At 57.3% G+C, this 15,443-nt stretch overlaps 7 protein-coding genes across 7 annotated transcripts; 4 read left to right on the plus strand and 3 right to left on the minus strand.

The window, feature by feature from the left end:
• Positions 1-637: 637 nt before the first annotated feature.
• MFIFM68171_06931 (uncharacterized protein) lies at positions 638-1,321 on the plus strand (the record flags this gene model as incomplete). The annotated part of the gene is made up of 1 exon (XM_071062351.1): positions 638-1,321. The coding sequence occupies one exon, from the start codon at positions 638-640 to the stop codon at positions 1,319-1,321; it is 684 nt and encodes a 227-aa protein (XP_070918452.1).
• A 1,760-nt stretch (positions 1,322-3,081) lies between these two features.
• On the minus strand, positions 3,082-4,265 carry MFIFM68171_06932 (Zinc-binding dehydrogenase; the record flags this gene model as incomplete). The annotated part of the gene is made up of 2 exons (XM_071062352.1): positions 3,082-4,123; positions 4,204-4,265. The coding sequence occupies 2 exons, from the start codon at positions 4,263-4,265 to the stop codon at positions 3,082-3,084; spliced, it is 1,104 nt and encodes a 367-aa protein (XP_070918453.1).
• Positions 4,266-4,676: 411 nt separating this feature from the next.
• Positions 4,677-5,851, minus strand: KRR1 (ribosomal RNA assembly protein krr1; the record flags this gene model as incomplete). Its single annotated transcript, XM_071062353.1, has 5 exons — positions 4,677-5,005; positions 5,062-5,090; positions 5,146-5,302; positions 5,353-5,545; positions 5,597-5,851. 5 exons carry the CDS (start codon positions 5,849-5,851, stop codon positions 4,677-4,679), a joined length of 963 nt encoding a protein of 320 aa, XP_070918454.1.
• A 1,212-nt stretch (positions 5,852-7,063) lies between these two features.
• On the plus strand, positions 7,064-8,870 carry GZF3 (GATA zinc finger protein 3; the record flags this gene model as incomplete). Its single annotated transcript, XM_071062354.1, has 4 exons — positions 7,064-7,236; positions 7,449-7,527; positions 7,912-8,106; positions 8,157-8,870. 4 exons carry the CDS (start codon positions 7,064-7,066, stop codon positions 8,868-8,870), a joined length of 1,161 nt encoding a protein of 386 aa, XP_070918455.1.
• A 1,583-nt stretch (positions 8,871-10,453) lies between these two features.
• Positions 10,454-11,443, plus strand: MFIFM68171_06935 (uncharacterized protein; the record flags this gene model as incomplete). The annotated part of the gene is made up of 1 exon (XM_071062355.1): positions 10,454-11,443. One exon carries the CDS (start codon positions 10,454-10,456, stop codon positions 11,441-11,443), a length of 990 nt encoding a protein of 329 aa, XP_070918456.1.
• A 273-nt stretch (positions 11,444-11,716) lies between these two features.
• MFIFM68171_06936 (Mitochondrial K+-H+ exchange-related-domain-containing protein) lies at positions 11,717-12,646 on the minus strand (the record flags this gene model as incomplete). The annotated part of the gene is made up of 2 exons (XM_071062356.1): positions 11,717-12,161; positions 12,210-12,646. The coding sequence occupies 2 exons, from the start codon at positions 12,644-12,646 to the stop codon at positions 11,717-11,719; spliced, it is 882 nt and encodes a 293-aa protein (XP_070918457.1).
• Positions 12,647-13,911: 1,265 nt separating this feature from the next.
• MFIFM68171_06937 (Regulator of phospholipase D SRF1) lies at positions 13,912-15,091 on the plus strand (the record flags this gene model as incomplete). Its single annotated transcript, XM_071062357.1, has 2 exons — positions 13,912-14,035; positions 14,094-15,091. The coding sequence occupies 2 exons, from the start codon at positions 13,912-13,914 to the stop codon at positions 15,089-15,091; spliced, it is 1,122 nt and encodes a 373-aa protein (XP_070918458.1).
• Between the last annotated feature and the right edge of the window lie 352 nt (positions 15,092-15,443).

Consider the following 15,443-nt stretch of genomic DNA (forward strand, 5'->3'; position numbering starts at 1 on the left):
CTCAGCTTCTAGAAATACCGCGGCTGCATGCTCGCCGGCACGAGTTGGGTTACATCAGATCCCAGCCACATAAGCAATCAATTCCCATACCACCCAACACTACCGTCCCTCGAGTCAGCACACGCTGCCTCGACCCGTCCCCGTGTGACGGAGAATCCGGAAACGCAGCGGTTTCTAGAAACCGCCATAGGAGGGCCCAAGCCCGCCATCAGCTGCCTTGTTAGAACAGGGCGGCCGAGCTTAGTCTCGAGAAGCGGGCACCGTTGGAGTCTGCAGTCAGCAGGCGCAGGTTGCCGAGCGAAAGGCACAGTAGCAATGCCCGTTATTTTCGTACAGCGTACAATGACACTAGTTTCCTTTGGCTGACTCTGATGGAGCGGACAGCCCGATCCCCACCAACCTCGGCCGATCGGCATTCTCCCCAATCGGCCGGCCGGGCCACGGCTAGGACCGGGCACGGAACTCCCAGCCCGACCGGTGGCTGACCTAGCCCCACCCGCGCCGACAACACCCAGGGGCCGACTCCCGCTCTTCCGAAGGACTCCGCATCACAATTATAAAGTCGCTGCGACACCGCGGGGGGATCGCCATTCGGTCGGCAACAAAACAAATGAAAGATCCCTTGCCGGAACTCACAATGCCAACTTCACAAGCCGACTCCTCTCCGTCGGACAAGGAGGAGGAAGATGGGCACTCCGGCGTCCGCCTGCGCGTCTCACACGCAACCGACATCCTCCTCGACCCCGTCCGATCCACGGCACCCCGATACACCGCCTACCGGCACGCCCGCGCCCGCTTCTGGGAGGCCTTCCCCGGGGGCCGGTACACGCGCCTCCCGACGCCGGGCACCAACCTCGAGTGCGGCTTCCACGCGCTGCGCCTGTCGATGCGGCACCAGCTGCCGTCGCTGGCGCCGCCGACGCTGGGTGAGCTGCGGGACGTCTTCCGGGGGGAAGTGGTGGCGGGGAGGAACGAGGGCGCGGCGATGGACAACGGGACGTACTTCACGGCCGACCAGCTGTCGGCCGTGTTCAGCGAGTGGGGGCGCCGGCGCCCGGGGCTGGGCCTGAGGTGCCAGCTGGGCTACGTCAGTGACGGGGCCGGGGATGATGACTACGATGGGGTGCCGGTCATGATGAACACGCCCCAGGTGGATACCGCCGAGGAGGGCGGTTTGGAGCAGGGGATTGCGAGGGTCTGGGTGTACAATGACGGGTGGTCGTTGAGGGGCGGCGTGGGGCATTTTGAGGGGATAAGAAGGCCTACCCCCCAAGAGGTGCAAAGGGAGAACCCCGGAGGAGGAGGAGACGAGACGGTATGACAGAGGTTCAGGGGCCACAGGTTGGGTTCAAGATGTTGGAAGGAGTGTGGGCGGACGAGAAAAGGGATAACCCGATGTTCTGATAACGCACAGACTTTGCCAAATGAATAATGCCAGATACCCTTCCGCTTGCGAATACTACTATGCACACGCACTGGGAGCACTAGCCGAAAGGCGTTTGTTTTGTTACGGAACTGGCCGCAGGCTGCATATGATCGGCGGGTTTGATTCCTCCTCCTCCAGTTCTGCACCGTGTTGAAATCCTCCATCGAGCGCAGAATCCCTTAGTTGCCCTAGACGCTCACATGATCAGTAAAGCGGTTGCCTGGCAGGCGTCCGTGTCGACTTAGCTGACTAGTAGCAGAGTGCTCCCCAGTGGCACTGCTACGACAGCGAGTCTGTGCTCGGATATTGCCCACCTAGTAATTCCCCCTCTCGAGATGTGCCTATTTGACACACGTGGATTGCTTGAGCAAGTTTGCCTAATCTTCCTCACAAGAACAAGATCCGCCCCTCGCACTCCAAAGTAGAATCATATTAAGGCCATAACGGAAACACGGGGCACGTCAATGCCGGCAGCTTAGACTCACCATCCGGGTCATCCGACTCAGGTCACTTTAAACAGCTTGTTAGGAAACCTCTAAGAGGGCAGTCTGGAGTAGCTATGCCGGCCTTGAAGTCATTTATCACCGGCATTTCAACTACCCGGGCCGGCAATTGAGATCTGTAACATGCTCGTGAAGCCGCTCCTCTGACCGTGAAACTCCCAAGTTCTGAAGGTGATATGACGGAGAGACCTCCACCGGCCAAGCTCACTCTGTTAATGATGATAATTTTGTGCGAGGGGTCCCGTTTTTCCAAGTGAACCGTCCGCTACGAGGTGGCTGGCCTGCTGCGTGTTGTCGAGGACAATACTCTTATTGGCCCTGATGGCCAAAATGCAGTCTCATCTCCGTTCCCATCCCAGTCAAGAATCGTCCGTTTTATAAATCCGGTCAGATCAAGAAACATGCCTTGGATCCTATGATGGGTTGGGAAATGAGGGGAGAACACAGCAAAGGCATTATGATCTAGAGATGCACCTTCACGGATGTGATTTTATTTTTCCCTCTCTCCCTCTTCTCCTCTTTATTTTTGAGTAGTAGAACTCTGCAATGGACCCTGCAGCTGTTCAACTGCAAGTAGGAGAAGGGAGGTTAGGACTGGGAGGCAGCCGCAATCGCTTTGGCTGTTTTGGGCGGTATACACAGGGCTGTCCACGACCAAGCTCTCGAACCCCGCAGGGTCATGAAAGCACACCGGGCATATTAAGAAAGATATCCTGAGCATATCCACTGATTAAACCGACGTGAATGGAGCTAATACTAACTCCTAGGTTTTACTCAGTTCTCGTTTCTAAAACCATCGGTCAAGTCGTCGAGATGCAGCTTTTGCTGTCATGGGGGGCCGAGAGGCGAAGGACTTAGTCACATTGGGAAATGGAAAGATGTATTAGGGAAGGACTCGGTGATGAGTGGGAGCCTGACGAGTGGAAACGGACCGATCCAAGCAGTCATCTAGTAGGAGACATAGATCGCTTATGCCGCAAATTCTAGCTAGTATGTCGCCAGAGGAACCGTGAACCAGCTTAGTCTAGCGAGATTCGTCATACAGACGAATGTCTAAGGATGTCGACAGAACTCAACCCGGTGGAGGTTCGACAAGTGACAAAGCGCCCTCAACCTTGGCCCTCCAAACCCGGCACGAAGTTGGACGCTTCCTTATAGTTTAGATGACGAATCCGCCTCGGCATCAATAAGGATAACCAGCTTGCCAAACTGCTTGCCAGCCTTCATGTCCTCAAACAGCCCTTCGATGCCCTCGAGGTTGTCCAGCCCCTTTACAACCTTGCTCACCACCGGTCTGATATTGTGCTCGCGCACAAAGTCTACCATGGCGCGGAACTCGGCTTTGGACCCCATCGTCGAGCCCCTCAGCTCAATCTGGTTCAGCGCTGCCTTCATCAACCAGTCCATCTTGGGCCCAATTGTCATGCCGTAACTCGAAATAACGCCGCCTGGTTTCAGCAACTTGAGCATCCTCGACACCACATCGCCCCCGGCCCCATCCACCACCGCATCCAAAAAGGGCCCCTCCTTCGGCAACATGCCCAGCAGCTTCTTCTCCCATCCCTCACTCTTATAATTCACCCCTCCCTTGGCCCCCATCCCGACCGCTCTCTCAATCTTCCCGTCGTCCCCGGACGTCACAAAGACGTTACACCCCTTCGCAACCGCAAACTGCAGTACCTGCAGCGCCACGCCCCCGCCAATGCCCGTCACCAGGATGTTCCTCCCTTTCTCCGCGTTCCCACTCTTAGTAACCAGCGCCCGCCACCCGGTCAGTCCCACAAGCGGCAGCGCGGCCCCTTCCGCCGGCGTCAGATGCTCCGGCGCGAGGACGACCTCGTCCTCGTCCACGACGACCCACTCCTGCGCGGTCCCCACCTCGGTCCCGACCGACGCGCCGCAGATGCTGAACCCCTTGCCGAGGTTCTCGGGGCCGTCCGGGTCCGACTCCCACCCCCGGCAGGGCGTCAGCAGGACGGGCCTGTTGAGGAGAGATTGGGCGAGCGGGGACGGGTCCAGACCGAGGGAGACGACAGTGCCGTAGCCATCTGCGAGAAAGGGATGGGTGAAGGAGATGCCCGGGTAGAGGTGCTGGCGGATGAACAGGTCACGGTGGTTGAGGGCCGCGGCCGAGAGCTTGACTAGGACTTGTCTCGGGCCGGGCGTGGGTTTGGCGACGTTGTTGAGTTCAAGGCTGGCATAGGTGGGAAAAGGGCGTTAGTGATGGAATGGAGGGGGGGGGGGGGGCGGAAGGCTTGGATGGGCGTGGCTCACGGATAGTAGACCTGGCCAGGCTTGCCGCCCTCAATCTTCTTCACTGTGAGAGCGTACGGCATCTTGACGGCACGGGGTTCGCTAAATGTGATTGTGTAATTGGTGCCTGAGTGCAATTGGGGCGATTTACCTGCACCAGACCGTGGACTACCAGAACGGCCGGGATCAGGGCGCTATAAGAGAGTTGCGTCTTCGGGTGCCCGGCCCCCACCTGCCCCCGCACAAGCGGATGCTTATGACGCGTTTGCCTCGGTCATTCTGCCGAGCTGCGGCCGGCCAGATTCTCCATCCCCGACTAAACTCGCGGCACAGATTGCCGCAACGCCGGCTTTGAATCCCGGCCTGACTTCCCCGCGCGCCGGACCTTGCATCGTTGCACCGCTGAGAAACCACATTCTGCACCGGATCAACAGCGTTGTCTGCCCTGGGTATCATGGGATCCGAGGATCCAAATTGACAGCTTATTGGTACTTTCAGTCGTGCATCGTCTTCCTCTTCTTGGTCTTTCCGCTGCTTTCCTCTGGCGGCACAAACTCCCGTTCCCTCTCCCGTTTCTTCTCCTCTTTCTTCTCCTTGGCCTTCGCTGCCCGCTCCGCCTCGGCCGCCCGCTGCTTGGCCTCCTTCCCGAGGAAGTACTCGCCGCTTTCGATTTGCATATCTACCTTGCTCTTCTCGGGCGCTGGCGGGAACGGTGTGTACGTCTTCTTGCTCTTGTCCGTGACCTTGAGCGGCTTCCGTCTCTTGGAGAGAGTGCGTTTCTTGAAGTTGGGAAGGTAGCGGCTCCAGTCTTCGTGTGCCAGCGCTGTCCGACAAGTCAGTATTGGCCTTCTCCGAGATGCGATTGTGGGCAACACCAACCTGGATCTTTTGCTAACTCCCGCTTGATCCTGTCTCACGGTTAGCGGCCATGCTCGGGCTTTGTGAGGCTGCCAAAACACTCACATGAGCTCCTTGATCAGATAGATCGGGTGGATGTTCTGCATCGTGTCTTCGACCACTCGCCTGACCTCCTTCAACCCCTTAAACGGCCCCATTACGGAAACCGTGTTTCCGTGCACCAGGATGTAGGTCTGCGTTAGCAACTCCAGCGCTTTCAATGCTGCTCATTGTTAGCCGGAGCCCTAGTAGGACTGGACGGGTTTCGCTCACTTGTGCCGTTCTGACCCAATATCCGTTGCCGCCTCTTGACGAACCGCTCCTTGTTCCGCACCATACCCCGGATCTTGATAATGTCGCATGCCATCCCATCCTCGAGTATCTTGATGGCCTGAGGCGCTGGGACCGACCGTGCCAGCAGCTTGATCAAATCTCGGGCGTTTAGAATCGCAGCAGGATCGAACGTCTAAGAGAGGGGTCAGAATCGCATGCAGATGCCGAGCCGGAATCGGCATACCTTTCTCGTCGTCTTGACTGTCATGGACCCCTCGACGAGGTCTAGCGTCGCATTGATGCCATGCTTGTCAAGGGCTTTGGTAATTAAGGGCCACGAATCCTTGAGGTAGCGCTCGCGGTATTTGGGGAATAGGGTCATGAACGACGATTCTTCTAGGAATGGCCCCGACGATTCTTCTTTGGTGAACGGATCGATCTTCCACTTGTCGATATCGTCCGTATCCCAGGGCTTGTCTTTCTTGTGTGTTGACGGCATTTTGGTATGTTTCGTATTCTCGAGAACTCGGCAGTGGTGGGATTCTGCGTTAAGGCAGTGTTGAATCCTGAATCTGTTCGCAGACGAGTCGAGGTTACGATGATATGTTGCTGTGGTGGACTTTGCTCTGCTTCTGGAAATTTTTGGGGTGCAGTCCCTTGCAGGCGGAAGTGGGGCTGGAACGGCGAAGGCTTTGGCAGCTGGCAGAGACGCGGAACAAGGCTGCCACTTGCCCATTCCACAGCATACATGTCCTGACGACCTGTATCACTTTGATTGTGACCGTCTCGAGAAGCGAAACGATGGAGCCCAGAGGGCAATCGATGCGTTCATTTTTGCCACGAGAGTTACATTGCCCTTGGAGTTGTGCCTGGCGATGGGGCCTTATCTCTTAATCAGATGGGGCCAAGGATTGCTTGCTGGACATGCGTTTGCGTGCTGCTGAACGTGAACAAGGAGCGCTGGCCGGGCCTGGTTCCGCGATGATCCAACGCGCATGTCGCATGTTTACGAATTAGGACGGTTGAAATATACGTAGAATCTCGACCATTATCTCGGGCCATACGCCGTAGTGTACTTTGTAAGGCTGAAGCCTCGGGCACCTCAGCCGGTAGCCAATCAATTCGCGAGCGATTTGGATCCAAAAGCCCTCGGCGCCATCCCCTGTTCATTTTTAACGCTAGCGGCACGTATTCCGACCGTGTCAGTCGTTCCGGCTGCTGCACACTTCGGGACGTCCTTCACATTCATCAGCATCCAGACAGGGAGCTGTTTCCCCCCGCTGCTTCGGAGCCTCTACCTCTTCCTGCATTGGTTGCGCCGGCCCGTATTGTCTTGGATTGAGAGGCGCCGAGGAATTCTGCCTGTTCTTTGTTCTTCCCTCACCCTCCGCTTCGAGTCACTCGTTCCAGAAACCAGCTGCCGCCGCGCGTTTCCACCCGGTCCGCCGTCACAACCTGACATTTACTGCGCGCTGTTTGTGACTTCTTAGGCAGCTCGCAATCCCTAGTATTCCGTCCCGGTCTGCCTTGCGCCAGTAACTGCGCGTCACCCATCGCCCCAGTCCCGAACGTCACCCATCGCCCCACGGGTGTTTGTCACCTCCGATCTCGCGACACCATCAAGCTGGCTTCGATCACATCCCCGAATCTTGCTCCGGTCGGCCTGGCGCCATTGCCGCCTTCCGAATTCGAGCTCGTGGGTCATCCGAACATGGAAGACGGTCCCCAAGTCGCGCCGTTGCCGCCGACGCTCGAAGCAGAGCCCATTTCGAGGCCCAGCTCGGTGTCCACACAAGGCTCTGCGTCGCAAAGCAATTCCAATCCTCTATCGGGACTCTCTGCGATTATGAGATCGGTTGCGGCAGCGAGTTCTCCTCAACAAAGGTCAGTGCCAAACGGTACCGGGCAATGCTCAGGAGGCACCGGAGAAAACGAGGGTCATTGGTTCGACTCGTGAGGATTACATCTCCTTACCCGTAGTCCCCAGCCAGCGCTCGAGCCTCTGAGTAAATCGCGCGGTCGAGTGCACTGCGCCTTTGGCTTATCCGCATTTCAAGCTGCTTGCTTTGTCGACACCAAACTGACATCACTTGCAGACCCGTCGCCATCGCACCCGCGATGTATCCGCCGGGAACGTCGCCAGCGAGCACTGCGCCTGCTCCGGGAGGCAACCTGGTAGGTCATACTGCGCATTTCCTTTCGCTCGCTGTCCTCCCATACCCCGTCCGTTTGTTGGTGATGCCAAAGTCTTGACCAAGGCGCTGCTTGCTATTGGTTCAAGGGCAGGCCAAATTTGGTGGGGCTGCTTATCCAGGCGCCGTTCTGTGCATCCTGATCGTTATCGTTGGGCCCCACTCTGCCTCTGATCGAAAAATTTCCTTATCACCCACCTTATCATCGCTTCCAAGGCATATCTGTTTCCCCATCCGACATTTATCTTGGCTTATCGTCACGATCTAATCTCTCACACCCATCGACATCGGCGCCCGGCCACTCTCCGCTGCTATTACTACACCCATCATGGCGACCATGGCTAACCATGACCGCGAAACTGCACAGCCGACTTGCCAAAACTGCGGTACACTGAGAACGCCGCTATGGAGACGCGACGAGACGGGCGCAGTCCTCTGCAATGCCTGCGGTCTCTTTCTTAAGCTCCATGGCCGGCCGCGGCCCATCTCTCTGAAGACGGACGTGATCAAAAGTCGTAACCGTGTAAAGACGATGCGACCTGACCTGGCCAAGCAGAAAAAGGTATGACGTCTTTGGTCCAATACCGACCGCCCGAAACTAACCGCGCGCAGGCCCAGCAAAACGCCGGCCTTCCGCCATCGGGCGACGTAAACGGGACGGATCTTGGCAATGCCGGCAACGGAGCGGCGGCAGCGAACCTCGGTGGCCGCAGGACGTCGCAGAAATCCGCGAATGGCGCGGTTGAGGACACAAACTCGCCCATCTCCCGCACCGGCACGCCCAGCATCTACGGCTCGCACATCAACCCGATATATCACAACATAGACGACCAGTTCCAAACGCAGCAGTTGTCGGGCTTCTCTGGCGGACCTGACGGCCGCGCCCCGTCGCCCCTGAATGGCGAGCACATGCCGCAGACGCACGAGCAGCTTCTCGCTACCAATGCGAGCTTGAAGACGCGCGTCAGCGAGCTCGAGGTCATCCAGGAGCTGTATCGTGGAAGGATCCAGCAACTCGAGCAAGAGGAAGTGAACCGACAGGCACAAGAGAAGAGCAAATCGGAGGCCGAGGTGCAGCTGCACTCGCAGCTAGAGGCCATGAACGAGGCGCACGCCCAGCTTCAGAAAGAGCTAGAGGAGAGTCATCGGAGAGAGAATATGCTTAAACGCCGTCTGGACGAGCTCGAGGTCGAGCTCAAAGAAGCCAAAGAGTCCCTCGAAGTCCACGAGAGCGGTCGCGCCAAGAAACCCCGTCTTGACGAGTCAGCCGCAACCACTGAGGATGCTGCATCCATTTCGCAGCCGGCCGCGCAGTCAGCGTCATAGCTTTCGTTTTGTGGACAGCCGGTCTGGGTGCTCAACAACCCGACTTGACTGTCCCCCCCAGCACTTACTGGTGGTGGCTGGCTTTGCGACGCCCCATGTACTTTTATTGGCTTTTGGATGAGCACCCGTTTTTACATGGCGCCTACCCACGAAACAGCAACACGGTGGTCTGGGTTTGAGCGAGCGATGGATTTCCCTTCTGCTATACCTCTGCGATGACTTGTCGATGACCAATCTCATGAGGGTCACCCTTTTCCAACACTGTCCCGAACGGAGCTTCCTGTATCTCCTTTGCATGGCCCGAGGAGGAAAGAGATAGCGCCACTTCTGGCCTCTCGGGGCGGGGATCGGACAACGGTCGCCTTCCCCTCGAACCCTAGCAGAAAGCGAAGATCGAACCGGAAGCGTTGATGGGTGGGCGTAAGATAACAACTCAACTGACTCGAGCTTTCTTTGACGAGCTGGGGTGGATGACTGGGTTAAAAGATGGGTTTGGTGGAGTTGTTGGAGTACGTTTGACAGTACATACGAGGGTCCCGAAACCTCGGCGGGATTAAGGGATGGGAACCAAAAAAGTCTAATGCCGAGTTGTGATACCTTGAGTTTTTAATGTTAGCATGCCGAATGAGAAAGGGCTCTTTTCCCTGGGCACCCAGAGCCGTAAGCTCTCCCTATCGCCGATGCCTTTTGTTTCTAATGCTCCGTCTGCTACCGCATCATATCATTTAGCCTTTTTTTTTTTTTTCCCTCTCCAAGCACATTGCTACTGCCACAACTTGTAACATGGAACCAGTGATGCTAGACCGATCGCCAACAGGGGCTTTTGTTCACTGGAAGCACTCGCAGCGGCCCCCTACAGATGCGCCAAGCCGCTGGTACAGTAGGCCGGCCCCACTAGACTGCCGCTCCGCTGATTACGCCGCCTTGGCGTCTTCGGTCCGTTGGCAATCCGTTTTTGGAAGGGGACTCAAAAGCCGAGTCATGATCCTCTGGGGATCCTGAGGAAGCATTCTTCAGCGGCAATGGACCACGGGCATTGCTTGATAGCTCACCCGAAACATACGGTGAGAAAGCGTGCCAACAAGCGAGAGTGTAGGGAGCACAGGTCCTCAGATCAATGACCGCCGATCTCCTCTGGCCACATCTCAAACAGCTTCCTCATGTGTTGGCTGTTTCCCTTGCGTAGTGCTCACTGGATATCCCTGGTATCACCAAGGCACAAAGGCTAGACCCCGCCAACGCTTTATGTTGCAGCATTCAGGCCAACAGCTACGCATGCTACAAGTGTCTACATGGACATTAAAGATCCAGAAACCGCAGATGTATATTGTGTAACAGACAGAAACCCGTCACGCCATCGAGCCACTCCCTGCGTTCCTTCGAGCGGCGTAGAAGTTGCACCCGTGCCCGTCTCACCCCTACGTCTCACACCAACTCACCGCGCCGCGTCACAGGATCGTAATATGCAGATTTAGCAATCGAACATCTTTAACCCCCCTGGAACCTAACGAAATAATGGACTTCTCACCAACCCACACCTTTTACGGCTATACCCGTGTTGTCAACACCGGAACTCTTGGAAGATGGAGATGTTCCCATTCAGCTCTCACCTCTCGCCAACTCCGTGGTCATCATCACCGGAAAAGCGTCGCTATTACGCTCCGTTTACCCCTTCCCCGCTGAACCCAAATACCCACCTCGACACTCCCCGCCAGGCGAAATCGACATCAAAACCAAAACCAACAACAGCCCCGTCCCAATCGAGACCCAAACGGAAATCTCACCGACCGCCCAAGCCCGCGCACCGGACAGCCCGCTACGCAAGCCCAACGCAGCTCCTCCTCCGGCAAAAAGCCGCAGCGGCCTGGCGTTCCGAGACGCTCAGGCATCACGTCCTCTCCCCAGGCCAGGCTCAGCCGCAAACTCAGCTTTACCAAGAAGAATGGGAAGCCGCCCCCTGGTCTTTGAATTCCCCGTCCCAGGGGCGACGGGAATGGGAATATAACTTTAACACCAACGGCACCGACAAAAGGAAACAGCATGACTGGGCGGCGGCGGCAACAATAACAACATCGACGACGACGACGACGACGACGACGACGACGGGCGACGCCATTCTCACTATCCCCATCCCCGATGAACTCCTCCTCCAAGACAAAGGGGGCGAAGAAGATGAAAATGAGGAGGACGACGGCGATATCGGGCTGCTGGTGTGGCCGGCTGATAAGCGCCCTGCTGCTGCTGCTGCTGCTGCTGCTGCTGATGATGATGATGATGATGATGGAAATCAAGACTTTCGGACTGTGGATTTCGCAACCCTTTTCCCTTCGCCTCCTGCTATGGCGTCAGCGTCTGCATCGCCCAGATCGGCAGCGGTGACGGTGGTGCCGGGAGAACGGAGTTTGCGGCTCCCTGTTCGGGCGACCGTCCAGTGGCAGCGGCGGCACGGGTTTTCTCGAACCGACGTTACCATGCGGCGCGTCCTCTTTGTGATGGGATTGCTGATCGGGCTGGGGTTGGTCCATGGGTTGGTGCGTACGTTCGGGACAAGGCCTCTTGCAGTGGGCACTTGAGCGGGTGGGCTGAGTTGGGAGTCTGTTTCTTGCTCGGGTACGACAAGTCGCCATGGGTGATGCGCAGCACGTCACGGTTAGGAGGCGGGGTGAATGATGCTGCATCAGGTGTCTTTTGTGTGAGTCGAGTCGTTGCCTAGTCGCACCATGCCTCGTCCCTCCACCCACGTTTCCGAGAACGGAACTGCCTGCCCCATCTATCATCACCTGCCATCATCTAAACCTCTGCCGCATACGCACGTTATCATACATCGTTCGGTCATCTGCTGCGAGTCATTGCGACTTTTTCTCGTTTTCGTCGGCGGTTCCCTGAGATTCCTCAGCGGCAGCGGCCTCAGTGCTGCGCTTCATGACGGCCGTCTCCACCTGCCATATGGCCCTCTCAAGCTCGACTTCGAGCTGGGGCAGGTCCAGAGCCTGGGTCATCTTCCGCCCATTGGCCTGTGATAACAGCATGGTTTCACCATCCGAATTGTCGGGTCCGAGGGTAGAGGAGGGGCGCGGATTCTCTACGTATATCCCGTCCGAGTCCGTCGTCGGTTTGGGGGTGGACGGCAGGGGCTGGTTTTGGCGGGCGTACACCTCATCGACGACAGGCGACGGCGTTAGAGCGAGAAGGTTATTCTTGAGCAAGAATTGGATGTGCTTGCCGCCAGACAATGCCCTCCAATGCGACCAGGCACGGTAGACCAGGTAAAAGAAAGGGATGTTCGGAATACTGCAAGGGTGTTAGAGACGTAGACGAACAGGCATGCGATAGACATACACTGGAAGGAGAGCGATGGGCGCCGACAGCGGCATGCCGATAAAGCACCAAATCAATCTCCGTTTGTGTAGCGCTTCCCTTTCGGTCGCAAGTGTCTCCAGGACCTTGGGCACCCTGTCCATTGGCAGAAGGCTCTTCGGGTACACCACCTCAACCTTCTCGGTGCCATTCATCTCCACCTGCCTCCGGCGCTGCGACAGCGGCGGCACGGATTTAAGGCCCCATTCTTCATACGGGATGCGGCGGAGAGCATAGTTGCCGTAGTTGACGACCTTCTTCTGCCAGCCCTTGTCCTTCTTTTCCCATTCGGACCATGTGCGCGCGGCCTTAGCCTGGATCCAGTCGGACCAAGTCGGCTTTTCCGCCGCTGGCGCGTTGAGTTTCTGGCAGTATAGGAGGGTCCGTCTCGTTGAGATGGGAAGTAGGTAGAGTCTCATCATACCGGATGGGCGCGGAGGCCGCGTCGTGTGGGAAGCCCGCGCTGCCTCAAACCACAGAAGAAAGCTCGATCAAGGGCAATCAGCACGGCGATTCGCCGCGCGCGAGGGAACAAAAAATGAGAGGAATCCCGCGATGTCTATCTCCAGAAACCGAGACTGCGACCGCCCATCTTGTATTGGGGTTCCTAGTTGAGATAGACAAGACGATGCTTGACCGTGGTGGCAAGCGACCGCGCGTTTAACGTTTTCGCACAATGAGCTTGTTGGATTGGGGCTGCTGTGCCAAAGCTGGTGACGCAGGCTGCCGCCTCCCGCGCATTGCCATTGGCCAGACAACTCGCAGGGCCAAGCCCGTTGTAAACAGCCCCATTCTCAATCCCTGTCGTCTGCCCAGGCTCCTGGGAACCCAGAAGACGCGAGATCCACCAAAATCGGAAAAGTGTTCGTGGCCGAAAGGAGGCCTGCGGAGTGTCACTTGGGCGGCAGCCATGAGAGGCTGGCCCGCCTCGCTCCTAACGGTGTCGGGGCCTATAGGGAGGTGCTAAAGGCTTGGTCCTGCATGTCCTGTAATCTCCAAGGCTGATTCACTTGCGGCCCATGTTACACCAGCGTGATGCCCGACGCAGCCACCGATACAAGCTCAGTCGTTGTGCTCCTCTTCAGTTGAGGGCTACTCGGGCCACAAAGTGGAGAGAGTGCACGGGACATGGCGGATTTTGTTCGGCGGCCGTCGAGAAAATCCTATTGTAGTAAAAAACAAAGTTGGTCGGACAACTACCCTGCAGACCTTGCGAGTGGCGTGTAACCGCGTGAGACACCGATCCACTCGAGGATGCAGCTGTCGTCATTTTTGCAAGGCTGGAGAGGCCAACTGGAAATGGAGAACGTGGTCTGTGCTGACAAGGGTCAACCGCCCCGAGTTACAGAAAGTCACGAAACTTTGTTGCCGCCCGCCAAGCTCCGTACGGCAGCTACGGCACAAAAACAGACCACCAGGCCAACCGGGGCGCATGCTACAGCCTCCAAACACCCGCCAACTCGGACATCCTCCGTAGACGAAGGATGCCGTGCCTTTAAATCACGGCATCGGGCGCTTCATCATGCTCCGACGCAGCAGGCTCCTTTCTTGTCTATTCTTACCGTACTCGCGAGGCCTTCTTGCTGATTGATGCGTCGCCCCATGCTCTTCATGACTCCTGGTACCACCGTCAGAGTAGCTTCTCCGCCGTCCCCGGCCGTGGTGGGTGTCGCCGACCGCTACCATGGCGGCTGCGGGACCGCCGTCCTCGAGTTCTCATCATTCTGAGCCACGCGCGTCTATCAGGTCTCAGAGCAGCGCTGGGGGTTCCAACTCCACGCTGCGCCACGCCCCACGCTCCCTACCGCGTGCGAACCCCGCGAGTCCCCTGTGTCGGCTATAGCAATGCTAACTGCTACTTTGCAGCATGGATTGACTCGTACGAAGTCCGATACGGCACGCCGACCGAGGACCAGCTCCGCGCGATCAACTCGCCGCCCCCACGCACTCTGCCCGCGCAGCACAACCATTCCCCGAGCCAAGTCAACAGGAGGGTGTCTAAAGATGGATTTGTCTATGATGGCCAGGCGGTGTTGGGCCTCGACACGAAGAGGAGGTCGCGGGCAAGGCTACGCAAGCTTGTAATGCGCAAGGACGCCGCCGAGAGGGGCAGGAAATGGGACCACTTGCGCTCGGCTGAACCCGTCATTGTACCTCGCTATAGCCGGGCGAACCCCGATACTCCGTGGCGAAGTTACCTGCAGTCCTCCCGGTATGGCCGCCTGCCGAACGAGGAGGCCGAGATTGTCGATCCTGAAGTTTTAGAGAAACTCCAGCCAGGGTTCAGCAATGCTGTCGGCACACCTCGACTACCCGACACTACCGGAAGGGGACCGACACGGACCAGGAGGCTTTACAAGAGGCTCTGGCGACTCATTCTGCGGCATCCCCTGGTCCCGCTAGTTTTCCGCCTCACCGTCCTCCTGACCTCGATCGTGGCGCTGGCGCTCTCGGCGCGCATCTTCCAGCTGGAAGAGCATGGCGGGGTTGACAGGCAATCGTCAGAGCGCACACAGGCGCTGGTGGCCATCGTGGTAGACACGATTGCCGTGCCCTACATTGGCTATATGACGTGGGATGAGTATACCGGGAGGCCGCTCGGACTGCGGTCGGCGACAGCAAAGATTTCTCTTGTTCTCATGGATCTCTTTTTCATCATTTTCAAATCTGCAAGCACAGCGTTGGCCTTCGAGGCCCTTGTTTACCACAATTCTTTAGATTTGCAGACCAGCCAGTACAGCCAAGCCCTGGCCGCTTTTCAGACCGTCAGCCTGATAGCGTGGAGCTTCACCTTTACCGTGAATGTCTTCCGCTTGGTACAGAAACTCGGTGGACGCGAGGGCGGAGGTGAGGATGACCGCTGATGGTGTCGTAGGGCGGTGGCGGTGGCAGGAGCATGGACGGGAGAGGTTCTTTTTCTTCTACATTTCAATGACTTTTCTGTAGCGGTATACCCTAATGTATCAAGGCAGCACGACTTACTCTGCATCCTGCATGCGAATACATTATTCAAGTCAATGCAGCCTCGCTATCCACGGATGCTGGTTGTCCAACACTGGTGTCAGTCTCATCCTTGCCCGGCCGTACAAGCATGGCGCTGTGGAGCCTGAAGCGCCTGCTGGCGCTTGTCGCTTACCGTTGCAATCGGGGCCCGCGTTTTGTAGGCAACGCAAGGGCCAGATGCCGGATATTGGCAGAGCCCCTGTTCCCTTTCGA

The sequence above is a fragment of the Madurella fahalii genome (genome assembly GCF_045866475.1).
Source record: "Madurella fahalii IFM 68171 DNA, scaffold_3, whole genome shotgun sequence".
Taxonomy (NCBI): Eukaryota; Fungi; Ascomycota; class Sordariomycetes; order Sordariales; genus Madurella; species Madurella fahalii.